Source organism: Tursiops truncatus, chromosome 2 (genome assembly GCF_011762595.2).
Source record: "Tursiops truncatus isolate mTurTru1 chromosome 2, mTurTru1.mat.Y, whole genome shotgun sequence".
Taxonomy (NCBI): Eukaryota; Metazoa; Chordata; class Mammalia; order Artiodactyla; family Delphinidae; genus Tursiops; species Tursiops truncatus.
This window is the reverse complement of record NC_047035.1, coordinates 162042850-162060274: the sequence shown is the minus strand read 5'-3', so window position 1 is coordinate 162060274 and position 17425 is coordinate 162042850. Positions and strand designations below refer to the sequence as shown.

Genomic DNA, 17425 nt, shown 5'->3' with positions numbered 1-17425 from the left:
ACATTATAAGTCTATCATTTAAGTTTAGGGAAGAAAATAGTTAAATAGTCTCCTGGACTTCATTGTATTTTCAGCTAGATTCTTGGAATGTCTGTGGGAGTAGAGCTTGTCACTATGCTGACAATGACTCAAGAGAGTGACATTTTTCAGGCAGTTTCTACAGAATGACCTTGAAAATTGTTCGGTGGCGTCATGATGGGGGTCTTTGCTGCTCAGTGGGAAAGTGGTTGATTCCTACTAGGAGACGTGATTTGAACATAGACCTGAAATCATTCATACAGGATGAGGTGACTGAATGACGAGCGCCCTAGGTAACGTAGGATAGTATTGGCAATGGGAAGAAGAAGCAAAGGTTAAACATGTGTGCACACACACATACTCCAGAGAATTATCAGATGCCAGAATGACCCTTAGAAGAAACCTAAAAGCCATTGCTTCAGAAGTGATGCTACTGTCTGTGATTTGAGCTTGCTTTTCCAAAAGTGACTGAATTGTTCTCACTATGATTCCTTCCAGGGATGTCCTGGCACACCTCATCAACCACAGACACAGAAACTTTTTGGGGGGTTTGTACCCCAGAGTTTACCACAGAAAAGTCAGTGACGACTAGAGTTGCCCCTGTGAGCGTAAGAAGCCTGCTTTGCATATCTCCCCATTAAACCTCCTTCTTTCTTCTTTCCCTCCCTCTAACTCCTTTCTGCCCCACTGGCAGGAGTGCATGGTTGATGCTGACTCTTCCGACTTCAGGTCAGGTCCTCCCCGCCCCTAGAAGCTCCTCTCCAGACCATAGCGCTCTTCCACATTTCTGAATTCACAATGCTTATTTGTAAATTAACCTCATGCTATCTTGTCATTTCTTCCATGATCATTTTGGTGTGGTACAGCCCAGAGTTTGGTTTCTGGAGTCAGACTGTTGGCATTTAAATACTAGCTCCTCATAGCTCTGATATTTTTGACCAAGTTATGAATCTTGCTAACCTTCAGACTCTCTGTCTGTGAAATGGGCATTTACCATCTGTCAAAGGGTGACGATTCCACCAGCTCACACATGTGACACTCTAGGCACAAGGCCCCGCATGGCATAAGGAGAGGGACCGACCGTGCCAATTTGCCCAAGACTAAGGAGGTTCCTGGGAAGCAGAACCTTCAGTGTGAAACCCGAGAAAGTTCCAAGCAAACTGAGTTGGTCCTCCTAGTTGTAAGCATTTCATTTATATTATTCAAATTTTATCATATTCATATTTTGTATTCCTTGGGAATCCTATGTTACATCTTTCCCTCATTAAGGTTCACAGAAGCGCATACCTAGGTGCTTAAACATCTTCATGTGTACTGCGTTTTCTTAAAGGAGGTTTGCAGTACTTTATAGTAATAAAATTCATAAAAGACTGGAAAATTAAAACAAAGATGACATGGGAGTCTAGAAGGAGAAATTATTAGGAATATAGCATTGGCTTGAGAGATAATTTTTGATTTTGCAAAGATGTTTTTTAAAATGTATCCCAAATGCCTAGAACACTGCAAATAATAAAAGAGGTGAACGATTACCTCCAGGAAAACATCACACACAAAAGAAAATATAATCACAGATTGCTACTGTTAAATCAAGTGATCAAGCAATCCCTAAGTGCGGTGTAGCTGCAGGGCTGTCTCACCACACTTCATAAACCCAGCTGGTAAGAAAACAAAGAAACCTTTATACCCACGACACAGCAGGCAGCATGGGCTTCATGTGGCCACAGTTCCCCTCGCCCCTCCACCCCCTGAGTTCCAAGGAAAAACGTGGCCGGTGGGTCATGGGAGCAAGTGCAGGTAGATGCTGAGCACACAGTGGATCTTTGTCACAGCTGAGAAGTGCTAAGCTCAGGAAACTCGCAATCGTGTAAGGGGACCACTAGCAAACCTGCCCAACAGGGAGACATTGTCTGTATCAACCTGGTTAGGAAGCAAGTCTTCTCTGGGGAGGAAAGGGAGACTTTATTATTGCAAAGATGGTTCTTGGCTGCCCAGTCTCCCTTTCCTCTCGGATGGTGACCTGGAAGTAGGGACTTTATTAGTCGCCCACCCCCCCCCCCCCGCCGCCGTTGCTGGTGCCACGTAGCTCTTGCCTCACCAGGAGTGTCAAATGGTAGCCCCCCCCCCCCAACCCTGCCCAGTTATCTTGTGGCGAGCTTCCTCGTGGCTCAGCTTTCTTCTCACAATCCCCGGTTGTTTCTTGAGCCCTGGGTTAAACATTTTCCTCCACAAGTAGAAAAAAGTCATGGTGTGTGTGTGTGCTTTAGCCTGTTCAGCTGCTATAACAGAATACCATAGACTGGGTGGATTAGAAACAACACATATTTATTTCTCACAGTCCTGGAGGCTGGAAGGCAGAGATGAGGGTGCTAGCATGGTCAGGTCTGCGGAGGGCCCTCTTCCTGGCTGCAGACTGCTATCTTCTCCTTGTGTCCTCACATGATGGAAGGAGAGCTAGCTAACTCTCTGGCCTCTTCTCATAAGGACACTTATCCCATTCATGAGGGCTCCACCCTCATGACCTAATCACCCAAAGGCCCCACCTCCAAAGACCATCACATCGTAGGGGGGGCGGTTAGGATTTCAATATATGAATTTGTGAGGATACAGACATTTAGTCCATTGCAGGGGGAGAGAGGGAATTTGGGAGTAGCATAAATAGGGTCACATGTGCCTCTAAATTTGTGTCAGGTGGAGAAGAAGGACACCAGCAGTAGCTTAGTTGTTCTTCATCGTGGCTGCCCATTTGAATCACTTGGAAGATTTAAAAAATAAAACACCAGTGTCCACTCCCACCCCAGAGACTCTGATTTAATCTGGGGGACCTGGACATAGCATGGTTTTAAAACATCCCAGGTGAATTTAATATGCAGCCAGGGTTGAAACTCACTGCAAGTACCTGAATCCTCCTCTCTCCTCCTTTCCTTCCCACAGTTCACGGCCCACACTGGAGCTGAAAATGTAAAATATGATAGAGTAATGATTGCTTTTATTTTTACATATGGCTTCCGAAGTTTGAGCAATGTTTTATATCACAGCGATGACTATGCCTGTCTCTAAAACTTGGTGGTTTTAACTCAGTGGTAGATGGTTGGTTTCACTTTTATGTTAAAGTCTGTTTATTCATAGTTTCTTATGTAGCAAGGCTGTTTCTCAGGCAGTTGTCTATTCACAGCTTATCATTAAAAACCAACAACTAAAACCTAGAGGCAGTCTGGCTTGTTTCTGTTTACTGCAGGGACGGAAAAGCATTTTCTATAGTGCTAGGAATTCTCTCAGATTAAAAAATAGCATCCTGTTGCTGGATTAGGCATAATTGTTGTGGATTTAGTCCCCACTGTAGCTTGTGGAGAGAATCAGAGGCCACGAGGACTTGCGGCCCTGGCATGGAACTCTTGATGGCATGTGCAAAAGCCATTTGAGCAAGAAGGTTCACATCAGGGGCCTATGTTATTACCAGTTAGCTCAACCACCTGGTTCATGGCCTTCATGAGATCTAGTTAGGATCTAGCTCATTATTTAATATTTACTTCAAAACTAACAGCATCTTCATACTTTCTTTTTTACGTTTATGTCTTCGTTCAGTAGCAATTTTCCTGTGATTGTCTAAATAGAGATTTTTCTGTCCTAGGGAAAAAAAAAACCTCATTAAGTTCTTTGACATGCATTAGCTGATAAAACCATCTATTTCTAAATATTTTAGAATTTCTAAATATCTAAAATATTTCTGATTTCATTGCATCTTGTATTCTTCATTGGAAAATTCCCGAGGCCTGATTTTCTCCTTATTCTAGATTTTTAAAAAAGTAAGCCTATGAGAAAAACCCCAAAATTATTTTCTCTGTTCATTCTGCATCTATAGTTAGCTAATTGCTATAGACTTAATGCTTGTGTCCCCCCGCCCAAATTCATATGTTGAAATCCTAACCCCCAATACGATAGTACTAGGAGGTGTAGCATTTGGCAGGTGATTAGGTCATGAGGGTGGAGTCCTCATGAATGGGATTTAGTGCCATTATGAAAGAGAGCCCACAGAGCTCCCTCACCTTCTGCCATGTAAGGACGCAGCAAAAAGATGGCCTTCTGTGAATCAGGAAGCAGAGTCTCACCAGACACCGAATCTGCTGAAGCTTTACTCTTGGACTTCCCAGTCTCCAGAACCGTGAGAAATAAATGTTAGTTGTTTCAGCCCCGCAGTCTGTGGTAGTTTTTTATACGCACCCCAGATGACCTAAGACATCAGTAAAGCACCATTTTTATTTTTATGTTCTGCATTTGGAGTTTGGCCATATACTATTACTCTATGGTCATTGTGAGGCTGTCAAAACTTCCACTCCTTCTGTAATGACCTGAGACTTTTACTGTGGTGTCACTGCGCAGAGATGATTGTTCTGATGCCTTCCTGCTTAATCTCCCAGCCTCTGTATTTGTATTCTATAAAGTGGGAATGACACTTGTATTAGAGAGTTATTCTGTTAATTAAGGGGCGATACATAAAGCACAGGCACACGGAGGACACTTCCATAATTCTCTTTCTCTTCTCCCATCTGCTCTGGGTACCTTCCCCAGAGTGGACATTTTTGGGGGCGCTTTTTCTACTTTTAATTTGGGTGAATTTTTGTGGTTCATTTACTCCAATCTTTGTATGTTTACATGTATTTCCTTATTTTTCCAGTTTCAGATTTCTGAAGGCTCCTAAAAATTTTCCTTCCTCCATTTTTACCTTCTGTTTTATGATCTTCCTGTCTACTTACTTCTTTCTTTGTCTTGACTTTACCTCCTTCAATCATAAGAATAAGCCTTAATTAGAAAATATTAGTGTTGGCTGTTTATGTAAGAATTTTTTGTGCACTAGAAGAGAGATTTCAGTTTTATAAATACTATAGGACATTTCAAATAGAGCCTGAAACCCTCAGAGCTTTAGTCATCTTCCAGACCTCTGGTCCATAAATCTTACCAATGTGAAATGAAAGTTGTCACACTTTTGTGTTTTGTTGTTGCCTTAGTATAATGAAAGCCACTGTTTTGTGGCTTTTATGCTATTGAAATAGAAACTGCTCAACCTCAAGACTCTTGGGCTGGAAGACCATCATACCTTTACCACCATCTGTACTAATGCCCATGGGTTAAGACTCCGTGCTTCCACAGCAAGGGATGCGGGTTCCATTCCCTGGTCAGGGGGAACTTAGATACCGTATGCCGCTCTGTGCGGCCAAAAGAAAAAAAAAATGCTCATGCTGTCTGACCACTAGTTTAATAAGGAGGGCACTGTGTGTTTTTCTCTTTCATAAGAAGTACTTGTTTGTTGCAAAATTAGCCTAACATCTTGCTTTTGCAAAAACCCATTGAATTCCATATTTTTGTGGACAATGTCTCATACTCACGTGGAATAGCTATCTTTTAGCCAAATCCATAATAAACCCAATTTCCAAAGCCATTACCTGAAATTTCCTTTTGCTTGTTTCACCTATGTTTCATAAAAAACATTCATGTAGCACAACAATAAAAAAGCAATGTCTGTGCCTCTTTTTAAATAGGGATTTGCTTTTAGTAAGTTGATTCCTCTGAGCTCTCAGTTATATTTTTCATAGTCCTAATAGGAGCTTCCTAAAATATCTTCTATTGTACCAGGTATAAGGTAGATAACAAGTTTGATAACCCCAAAGAGACTTGCGTTAAATAATGTAAACAGAGAGGGAGATGGAAATAATCAATCAAGGCATGAGGAGAGACCGTAAGGACAAGGTTTCTCATTCTAAACTCTCCTGCTCTCTCCAGCCCACACGTGTTTAGGATAAATACCTTCTTCTCCTTCTGTATTTGACAGTAGCTACAGATTCCTTTTGAAGGTCGGATTTGAACAATTGAGTAAGCATGAATTTTCATTTTTAAAAGCCAAAGTTAGAGAACACTTTTCTTCTTTTTGAAAAAATTTTTATTGGAGTATGGTTGATTTACAATGTTGTGTTAGTTTCAGGTACACAACAAAGTGAATCAGTTATACATATACATATATCCATTCTTTTTTAGATTCTTTTCCCATATAGGTTATTACAGAATATTGACTAGAGTTCCCTCTGCTATACAGTAGGTCCTTATTAGTTATCTATTTATATATAGTAGTGTGTATATGTCAATCTCAATCTCCCAATTTATCGCCCCCCCCATTTCCCCTTTGGTACCTTAAGTTTGTTTTCTACATCTGTGATCCTATTTCTGTTTTGTAAATAAGTTCATTTATACCATTTTTTTAGATTCCACATATAAGTGATATCATATGATATTTGTCTTTCTCTGTCTGACTTACTTGACTTCCACCCATGTTGTTGCAAATGGCATTATTTCTTTTTTTATGCCTGAGTAGTAGTATTCCATCCATTCATTGGTTGATGAGCATTTAGGTTGCTTCCATGTCTTGGCTATTGTAAATAGTGCTGCAATGAACATTGGGGTGCATGTGTCTTTTTGAATTATGGTTCTGTATCTAGAGAACACTGTTAAACGACATTCTTGAGTTGTCAGTACTGATGGGTGCTAAACTGGGATTATCATGCACAACCTGTGTAAACATAAACGCATTACAGCTGATGAGATAACATATTTAAGAGTTTTTTCATCATTATCCTTTCCTGATCATTTTTTCCCCAAAATATTTTAAGATGGTTGTGCGTGATTCTATACATCAAAATTTAAAGGTCATAGTTAAGTAGTGTAACAAAGGATTAAGTGTTTAATTCTTTATTTTTATTACTTGTCAAGGGTTACTTATTTAATCTTAAGTATTTACAGATAGATCAAAATAATAATGAAGCAATGTCTTCTTTAAATGGATTAAAAACCAGTTCAAGACTGCTGGCCTGGGGATGCAGTTGGAGTCATTGACTAATAATGTATTTAAGGAAATGCCCTAAGTATCCTGAGCCATTTCCTTCATTGGGCAAAGGACAGATGTCCAAGGCCATCACTGCTCTAGGAGGGCAGTTAGTTTTGTCACTCCTCTTATACCTGCATGCTTTGAGCATAGCGGGCAGTGATTATTGTTAACATCCATGCCAGCTTACTAAGTGACCGGAAAGGTAGTAAGCTCTGTGCATGCATGAAGTCTCTTAAATGCTTGCTGATAGTCAAGGGAGTAAATAAATGAATGGTCATTGCTTCCAGCTTCCAACACAAGAAAAAGCTCTTTTACTCAGCTAGTTAAGTAGGTCTAGATATTTATGGGAATTCCAGTATTTTTTCTTCATGAGGGAATTATGACAACATCCTTGACATCTATTGATGTTAATATTCAAATTGAGTTGATAATGTTAAAAAGTGCTGTTTTCTGACATATTTGATGTTTAATCGCTTTATAATATACTACAATCCAAGTAAAGCTCTTTCTCGAAAAAGACATTAAATAAACACAGTTGTAACAACATTGTAATATGAATTAATTCAAGAACTATTTAAAAAATCCCCATTTAACCTAATATCATTATTATCTGGAGAACAGATTAATGATTTGTAATTTTCTGATGATTAAATTCTTTCAAGTTTGATGTTCTCATAGATCATTAGAATGAGTGTGCCACTTATAAAATATTAATTATTCATGATACCCAAGAATTATATCTGCTTTATTCTTTTATTATAACTGTCCTGAATAAATCAACCCGTGATAATTACTTTATATACTCAACCTGATTGAACAAAGATGGCAACCTATTGTGGGTTTTTATAGCACGTATATCATAAAAGTTTTACTAGTGCATCATATAATTATTCAAACCACAACGAAGGGCATGCCTACTAAAATACCTTCATTTATAGCCCATGATTCTGGTTGCAAATACTTAAACACACACTACTGATTTCGTAGGGTTTTATGTAGCTTCTGTATTGGTTTACCTAGAATTCAGTTTTCTTCAAAACAGGAACTATGTCTTTTGAATGTCATTAATTAGTGGTGAGAACAGCACAAACTAAGTGAATACTATCTTTTTTTATGTATTATAGAAGGATAATGTTTACGAAATTCTTTAAGTGGTTTCGTTCCTCAGGCTTTCCTAACACTATCCAGCTAACTTATAGCCAAAAATAAAATGGATAATTTGTAATATTCTAAGTAAAATTTTCTTTTAAGGCTTAACAAACATTTGTTGCTAAACCTATGCTATGTTTACCATCTTTGTAAAGGTAATATTCTCAAAAGTAATATTTTACCTTTGTAAAGGTAATATTCTCAAAAGTATGTCTCAAAATATTGAAAGCACCCATTATTAAATATCCTGTGAAAACACTTATACCCTGTCATTGACAATCCAATTAAATCCCTTTAAATTTCTTTTTTTTTAATTGAAGTATAGTTGATTTACAATGCTGTGTTAGTTTCAGGTGTACAGCACAGTGATTCAGTTATGCATATATATGTAAATCTGTTCTTTTTCAGATTAGTTTCCCTTATAGGTTATTATAAAATATTGAGTATAATTCCCTGTGCTATACAATAGGTCCTTGTTGTAAATTCCTTTAAATTTCTTATTTTTATTTTGGAAAATACCTACAAGGATCCCACGGCCAAATGAAAACAGGATTTTGTTAAGGGATTGCGGGAAATTTCTGTTTTGTATTGTTTTAACATAGCATCTGCAATAGTGTAATACAAATATTTCTAACATATTTAACTGCATGTTAAACTGATTACCTGTATATGTCCTTAATTACTGACATTTATACTGCTCTAGAGATCACTTACAATATCACTCTTCAAATTTCACATGACACTGAAAATGGCATTTGGTTTCAGAAATGTCTAGCAGAGCATGGGGTCACCTGAGGGCTTGGGAGGGGTACTTCGAGACTCAGTTTAAGGATTCTTTGTGTGTGTGTCTGTTTAACGCCCAGCACCTGTTCTTCCTGGAGCCTACCAGCAAAGCCATTCTCAAGGGTATGGGTACATGCATCAGACCAGCTTGTCATCCATGAGGTCAATGCAGCATTCACCAAATCTAGTAAGTGCCCATTTGAAGCGTTCCTCCTTCCCTGGTCTTCATATTTTATCTCCAGAATGTAAATGCACGTAGAATACAGTTGAATTGAATAGGGTACATTTTTTATATAAAGGGTAAATGATGATGTGTTGCATTTTTACAGGCTTCCCTAAGGAAGTGGAAGACATATAGGGGTAGACCGTTGAGAAGGGGAGGCACGATGAGAAAACATGCAAACAGTAAAACATACAAAGACTCTACCAGTACCATAACCTCATTGTTATCTCATGATTGGAAGTTGTCAACTACGGTCTTCATTCAGTAAAAAAAGCACAAATATCTGGTCACGTTAACTAGTGAATCAGAATGGCCACTGAGAGCTAAATGACACAGCCAGCATATGTCTTTGAGTCCTCCTCTGGAAATCTTGGAGTGCTGATTCATTCACTGAATGTAAGGCTTGGAAGCAGTGTTCCGGGTCATTTAGTCAAATGTGGCATCTTAGGCTGAAATTGCTTCTCCAGGCTTCCGACACAGTCCCTTGGCCTTCGCCTGTGCACTTAGAAAGAGGTGGCCCTTCTAAGCTTGTAAAATACCTTTTTTAAAATGTATTTTTGTTGAAGTGTAGTTGACTTACAATATTATATTAGTTTCAGGTGTACAACATAGTGATTTGGTGTTTTTATGGATTATGCACCATTAAAGTTATTATAATATTATTGACTGTTTTTCTGGGCTATACGTCACACGTCTGTGACCTACTTATTTTTTATAACTGGTAGTAAGGTATCTTTATTCACTCTAAAGTTCTTTGCATCTCAGCCAGTTTCCTCAGTCTATGATTGATTTTGAGATTGTCTGATATCATTAGCTAAACTCTTGACCTCAAATGAAAACAAATATAGTAAAACTCATTTAAAAAATTTCCTCATTATAACAAGGACTTAATTATATGTACTTAAATATTCAGGACATTTATATGCTAGATTTCTATCACTGTGATACAAAAACCTATTGAGTATATTATGGATTTTTTCTTTTATTTGTTTTAAATATTTTTAAGAGGAAACAAAAATTTTTAGTCAAGTTCATTACCTCTGCCAGGAGACCGACGGTAGTGATTTGGCAGTGACTTGGACCTGTCTGCCACTATGGTGGGTTTTGTTCTCTGAAGAATGTGGAGAATCTACATAATCTAAGGTGTCTGGGCTTATCTGAAGCTGGGGGAGTGGCTTTACTGCTTCAGAGCTTACTTTTTGACGGGCTAGCTATTGTATTTAGCGGCTTGCTCTGGCCCCCAGTATTACGTCTTTTGCCAGACTAGTAACCTTGAGATGAACACAGTCAGGACAGACAGTACGCTCTGGTTTGCAGGACTCCAGAAATAGATGTGCTTGGGAAGATTCCTGATAGTTACTTTATGCGTGGGTTGGTTTGTTGCGACCCGCATTTGCGGCTGTGACTATCTTGGTGTCCATCGTGTGACCCCGTCTTTCCCTCCTCAGAGGACCTACCGAGCCATGTACGATTACAGTGCCCAGGATGAAGATGAAGTCTCCTTCAGGGATGGCGACTACATCGTCAACGTGCAGCCCATCGACGACGGCTGGATGTACGGCACGGTGCAGAGAACTGGGAAAACCGGGATGCTTCCGGCGAATTACATTGAGTTTGTTAATTAATCATTTTTCCTTGCCCTTTGAGCTTTGTTCTAATGTACACTAAACGTAATCTTTTTAAAAGGTAGAAGATACTTTTAAGACAACTTGGCAGTTATTTTACAGTAATCTATCCTTCCTTTGACAATTAGACACGCAGGTACCAGGAAGAAGGAATGACTTCTGGGCTGAAAACAGCAGCATTTTCGGTAATTCGTATAAACAAAATAATTAGGTCTGGAGACCTGGTGCTGCTAATTGTGTTAATGTTTTCCTTTGATTGGCTATCGTGAACCCTTCTGGGGAAATGTATTTTTGTAGACTTTAATAGAGACGTTGATTGTCCCTTAAATGTCACAAGTATATGAAATTTCTTAGCTGTCCCTTTGGAATCACCAGAAGCCAGTCCTCGTAATTCAGCAACACAGCCGATAATTTAAAAACCATTTAGCTTTTGAGTCACGACGCAATTTCCAATTCAAGTGAAAATTGCCTAAATATATTAAATGTAAGCAGTGGCAGAATGACAGTTTGGTTAAAATTATATTGACTGGTGGCCTTAGGGATCTAGAAACTTCTACCGAACAAAGAAATTTCCTTGTTCCCTGGGCCAACTTGGGTCTGTTTATTTCTCATTTGTACCGAGGTGTATCCTACTCTCCATTTACATTCTATGGACCTAAGTATATGCTTGGCTGCCTAGAATGTCAGGACCAAATTACTTCACAGCTACTCTACAAAGGGCAAATTTTAAGGTCATCTATATTATTTCCCTGATACTAATAGCCTTTACCCTGTTGCATGTCATGTAGGTTCAAGCTTCTGTAACATAGGCAGCTGCACTGCCTGTTCCTGTTATTAAAACAAAAAGTGTGGCCGATATCTAAAAGCCCTTTCCTCTAGTTGCCAGCTCATCAGAAAAACATAACTTGAAAAGTTGCTTGAGATTCTCTTGCCGCATTGCACTCTAGTTTTGAAGGATTTACACCTTAGGAAATAGATGTATACTCTAGCAAATAAGTGATTTAGGTGTTTATTGAACAGCTTTCATTAACTTAATGCCGCTATTGATTTAAAAGCAAAGAAAACTTCATAAAAGCCAGTTACAAAGTCGGAATACGAAGTGTGCTGGGGGAAGCCAGCGAACAAAAGATTACCAGCTCCGCACACAGAGACAGGTGATCTGGTTTCTTATTTGGGAAAATGGTATTCAGATTCTGGAATGGGAATCTAGCCACTAAAACCGCTTAATGAAAAGACTTCCTTTCCACTTTCTGGTTTTTATTTTGTAAATCACATCCAGGGGTGAGATTGGGATGTCACCAGAGATTTGAGGTACAGGCCCAACAGGTTGTTCATTTAAAAAGAGATCGTTGTCACATTTTCATTTCCAAATGAGTGACATTGCAGGCTCTGGCTGGATTCACAGCTGTGACCGTCATGTCGTGAAGTTTAACCTGGAGTCCACAGTCAAGATCACTGGAGAGACTAAGGTCCATCAGCAACTCTGTGTTTTTCTGACCATGCCCTTAGTGAGACTTGCAACAGGGTAGCAGTCATGTAGGGCCTGACTCTATAGCTGTAATGAAACTGAAAAAGTAAAGCTACAAAAATGTAATCAAATGTATGGGCCTTGGGGCTTTCTGCCTTAATAATATATTCAAAGAAATTAACAAAATATGCTGTAAAACATCTTTTACTGAAATGTTTATTGGTCCAAAGGCAAATGTTAATTCATTTACACCTTTGAAAAATAAGCACATCATTTTGAGAATCTGTAGTCTTATTTTCATCGGGCTAAAAGAGTAATTAAATAAGGTTTATTACATTCAAGCTGCATCTGCATGACACTGATGTAAAATTGAAAAGGGAAAAATTCAGGCAAATAACTAGAGATTTTTTGAGGGGGTTTTACATATTACCACATAGCCAGCTTAGCTGATTTTCTGTCATTGAAATGACCAGTTGTGATTCATCTGATTAAACCCCATATCGATCTGGGTGTCTTATACAAAAACCTGCAAAGACAAGCAGAACTTGCAATATTCTTGCAAAAATTTCTGTGCATTAAAACTGAGGGCAATAAGCTTGCTTATTAATTTTATTATACCATTAAGTAAATATTTAAGATTCACCCAGACAGACTACTTTTTTGTGATTATAAAAGAGTAGTTGTTGATTAAATTTGCAGAGGAAATGTAAGACGGGTACAATTTTTGATAAATAGCACATTTATAGGAAGCTCAAAGGAGACCGATTTGAAATGATGATTATAATCGGGGAAGTAACCGTAAAGTAACAGCTTGATGTTTCATTGTTTTTCTCATCCACTGATTTCAAAATCAGATTCGCTGAATGTAAACGTCAATACTTATTTGGGGAATAATTCTCCTAAAATGTTAAGCCTCACATAATGTTTGCCTGGTAAAATGTTTCTCCTTCCCAGCCTTCAGGAATTAAGATCGGATCAGAATTTAACTAGAGAGCAGTTATTTTACAATAAAGACTGAGGGAGAACCAGTTGCACATGTTCCCGATGCTATGATTTGATAGTGTTGTCACCATTACTAAAGCCTGTCAGGATATTAAGCATCTCAGTAGAAACGTAGGAAACAATAGATGTATAAAACCAAAGCGCTATTTTTACAGCATCATTTTCAAAACTGTGTTCTCGGACAGCTTCTCCCCTTTCCACACTCCCCCTCTCGCCTTCGATTTGGCAGCGGGCAGATGCTACATATAACGCTGACAGCTCAAGGATGGTTTCAAAAACAATCCTTTTAAAAATCAAGTTAAAGAAGACTGTGTATGTGCCCGAGCACAGAGAGCAGGCACCTGATTTTCTAAACGTGTTCTCAATCCTGATAAAAGCACACGGGCAGTTCGATGCGCTTTTCAAAGTTCCGAAAACACAACTGTACGTGGATCCTCTCTCTCTTGAGAAGAGCATGGCAACAGAATATATTGCTTTTGGTGTAAGTTTTTGTAGTAGGCGTTTTTACTAATTCTCGTTCTCTGGGAGAGCTTTCTATTTCTAACCTGTGGCAAGACAAAGTCTTCATGTCTTCTTGTTATTGTTTACACATCCGCAGTGTAGCCCACTTTGAAATGTTTATCTGGTTGTCAGATCTCCGCGCTGTCCCCGCATCTTCTCAGGCCTCCCCCACCTCAGACACCACACAGGAATTTGCAAGCACAGTTCCCAGGAGCACCCTGTATGAATATGGATGCGATCAGACCAGCCCCTCTCTTGCCACCAGGTTCATTGCATGAGGATGACGAAGATACCTTTTCGCCAGTCTCGCCACAGTCTTTCTTTCCTTATCCTCCATGTTGAGCTAGACAACACTCTGGGATTTGGGAAGCAGACTTTTCTAAACACACAGTGGAAGCTCAAGGTGCATCTCTTTTTCAGGTTTGTCCATCTCCAGTAGAATGTTTTTAATGAAAAGATAAAGAACATGTGTGTGATCCTTTAATAACACCTCCCTATATAAAGTGGATATATTAATAGTTTATACCAAAATTATAATACAGAGATATAAAAAATATATAGGTGCCTTTATGATTACCCTTGTTTATTCACTATGGTCTTGAAAAGAAAACCAAGCAAGCAAGCTTCTGCCTATTCTATAGTAATATTTTATTATATGATTGGTATTTTTTATGGTGGGGAAGTGAGATGCTCCTGACAGATACGAAAGGTGATAGATGATTGTATTTTACCTCTAGAGGTTTAGAAAATACTGACTTCTTCCGTCTATTTCTGAAAGGTTCTTTCTGGATTTATATATAGTTGAGATGCATAAACATTAACTTTAGGTTTGAGATTTAAAATTCCTATTGTAAGATAGAAGAGTTGTGTTATGAGGCTGAATTCATTACATAAGATGAAATTCACTTCATAAATTCATTATACCTTAGCTATTTGCTTCTGATAATCTGAAAGTGGCTAGAGTACGGTTGTTTGGGGTAACTCGACATGGAGGTGAGAAAGCTTTGGTTAATAAGAAGCTGTGTAAACCAAGTTAAGAATGCTAAAATGAAGGTCTCTTTCTGAAGTATTCCGTGCCCATTAGGGTTCTTTCCAGGCACTGCCAACCAGTGCTGATCCAAAAAAGTCAAGACGCTGTACGATGCTTCTGTGGCCATCATTCCCTGATCCGCAAGCCTGGAAGGATCCCTAAGGCACACCTCCTCCCCAGTTGTCCCTGTTACTTCAGTATCTTCGTGGGAATTCCATAGGCTTTTTGTGTTTGATATGTGGTATTCAATTTGCATAGTATATACTTCTTTGTAATCCAGTTGCTGTTAAGAATGATTTATTTTAAAGGAAAAGAGAAAACTGCATCATAGTTCCCTTCCTCGGTGTTCGTACAATGAACTGCTGAGCATTTACAAGCAGCACCGAGTGTGTTACAGGAGGGGTGTGGAACCGTTGGTCTTTGACCTGTGATTAAAACCCAAAATTGAATCATTGTGCAGATTGGCTTCTCTTTGCCTCAAAATATGTAGAATTGTGGTTGATGATTAATTTGCAAGATTGTACTAACTTTGAGAGCATACAGTTTTCCAGGAAACGCTTCATGTTTTTAAAATGAAGGGGCTTACAGAACAATACAATGTTATTAATATAATCTGGCTTTTGTTATGCAAATTGTTAACACCAGCTATTAAAATATATTTTAGTAGAAATGCTTTAATTCATGTTTTTTTCCTCTACACTGTGAATCTTTAAGCCTTGGTGGACTAGAGCAACATCGTGCTGCCCAAAGGACTAACCTATGCAAACTAGTTCACATTTTAGTGGATGTCACAGGAATTGTGTAACAAGACGTTATTTCCCCCTGCATAATGTACAGCGGCATTGAAATAACACATTAAGCCTAGCATCATGTATGTATAGATAGTTACTCACAAACCCCTCACGGCTACCATAATCATTAGTATTACCATTCGTTTAAGAGCAGATCGCTGATTTATCTGTTAAAACGACGTCAACGATGTCAGAACAAGAATGACAGATGGATGCATCGGCCTTGGCTTCCAAGTGGTCCCTGCAAGTGTTCTCCTGTGATAGAACCGCGTTCTCAGATGCGCTCTCTCCAGGGTATTATTATTCTGTGTCTTCTTTCTGTATTTGTAAAACATGATAACGCTTTAATTTCCTATCTCTACACATTCGGTTTGCTTAAATAAATGCAGGATATAACAAAATGGTTCCACTTGTTGGTTCTCACCTTGGTTTCTTGGAGCAGGGGTCATTGATAACACCCTGGGTATGGGTTTATCGAGACAACTCACGTCAAATGGCCTCGAAGGTCTGTGGTGGCCTCAGTGCACTAACCTTGGTGAGTCATTCAGAATGTGTCTTCTTCCCCCAAATAAACTTAGCTTTAAATGATAACAATATTATGCTTTTGGAAGCTCAGTCTCCTTCTGATTTTATATCAGCATACTATAGTAATACATCATCGTAGTTCACCTCTTTCAAGCTTAAATTCCTCATATGTCCTCAACAGTACAGTTTTAATTTTCTTGTATTTGTAAGATGAAAGAAACAGCTTGCAGCAAAGAATAGGAAGTGCACAAACGGAGTGCATGAAACAGGGAGATGCTCTGATTTCCCAGCTCAGAATGGCTCATTTATCATAGAGGAGAATTGCTTTCTTCCTGTTTCCCATAGTTGGAAAAAGTGAGTTACTTCCTTTTTTGCCCTCATATAAATCTGCTGAGACTAGGATCTTAGCTTTATTGTGTTATCTTGTAGAAGTTCCTCTTTGATGGTGCCTAAACCCTCCTAATTGTAAACTGATAAACTCTGCTGATGACACATTTAGTACTCTTGCTTATAGAGTAAACACGCTTCATAATCTTGAATTTTGTGTTTCTCATATTCCAAAAGTATGAAATGAATATTTGTATGATATTAATCAGCAAACATACTGATAATATTTCAAATGACAAAACAGCTTGCTCATTTATTTATTTGAAGAATTTACTTTTTTTTCTCTCTCTCAAAGTTTTTTTTTCCCCACCATGCTCACAGATTTTACTCTTTGGAACCCAACCCACAGAGACATGAGTAACTTAGTAAGATTTTTTTTTTTTCTGAATTAAAATAATTTAGGTTTAGGATAAACTATGCTTGTATTTTTATTAACTTAAAAATTTGTGAAGTTAGTTGTACAGGTAATTGAGACATACGTGACCACTAGAAGTCTACCAAAGTAACTTTTTACAAAAATACTTATACATAATAAATTGAAAAATAGATAAAAGGAAAGTTTTGTTCCTTTCTTTATGTAATTTGCTTCTCCTAAGCAGGGGGATTGAATAGAGTTTTGTGATGGCAGAAAACTGGATATGGTCCAAGTGTGAACTTCAACTCCTTTCTGCAGTTCTAAGCAAAATTCTCAGGCCTTTGTCCATTTATATTTGTACTTGGGAGCAGCAGAGTTCTGATGAAAAATAGAATGAGAAAATGGGTTTAAAGGGTGAAAAGTCAGTATTAGAACAAAGGACCCGGTTACTGATTTTGTATTTATACTGTGGCATTTTGATCTTTGCTTTCACTTTTTTTAAAAAGTAGCAAACATGAAAGAGAAAAATAGACTAAAATAGAGAAATTAGCAAAATCTGAACGGCTGTTATTTCACTTGAGAAAATAAGGAACTTTTCTGCATTCCAAATTTAGTTACTCAATTGCTTTTAAAATGGACTTGTTTCTGGTTCTTGAGCCAGCCCACTTTTTCCAGAGGGTTTCTACCCAAGGCCACG

General features: G+C 38.4%; 1 protein-coding gene across 1 annotated transcript in view; it reads left to right on the top strand.

Moving 5' to 3' along the window:
• LOC101333922 (nebulette) overlaps positions 1-15865 on the top strand; it is a 152663-nt gene extending 136798 nt beyond the window's left edge. The window contains exons 26-27 of the mRNA XM_073801631.1: positions 8902-9008; positions 10493-15865. Coding sequence (XP_073657732.1) covers positions 8902-9008; positions 10493-10669 — 284 coding nt within the window. The 3' untranslated portion in view covers positions 10670-15865. The remainder of the gene's footprint in view (positions 1-8901; positions 9009-10492) is intronic.
• Positions 15866-17425: the final 1560 nt, after the last annotated feature.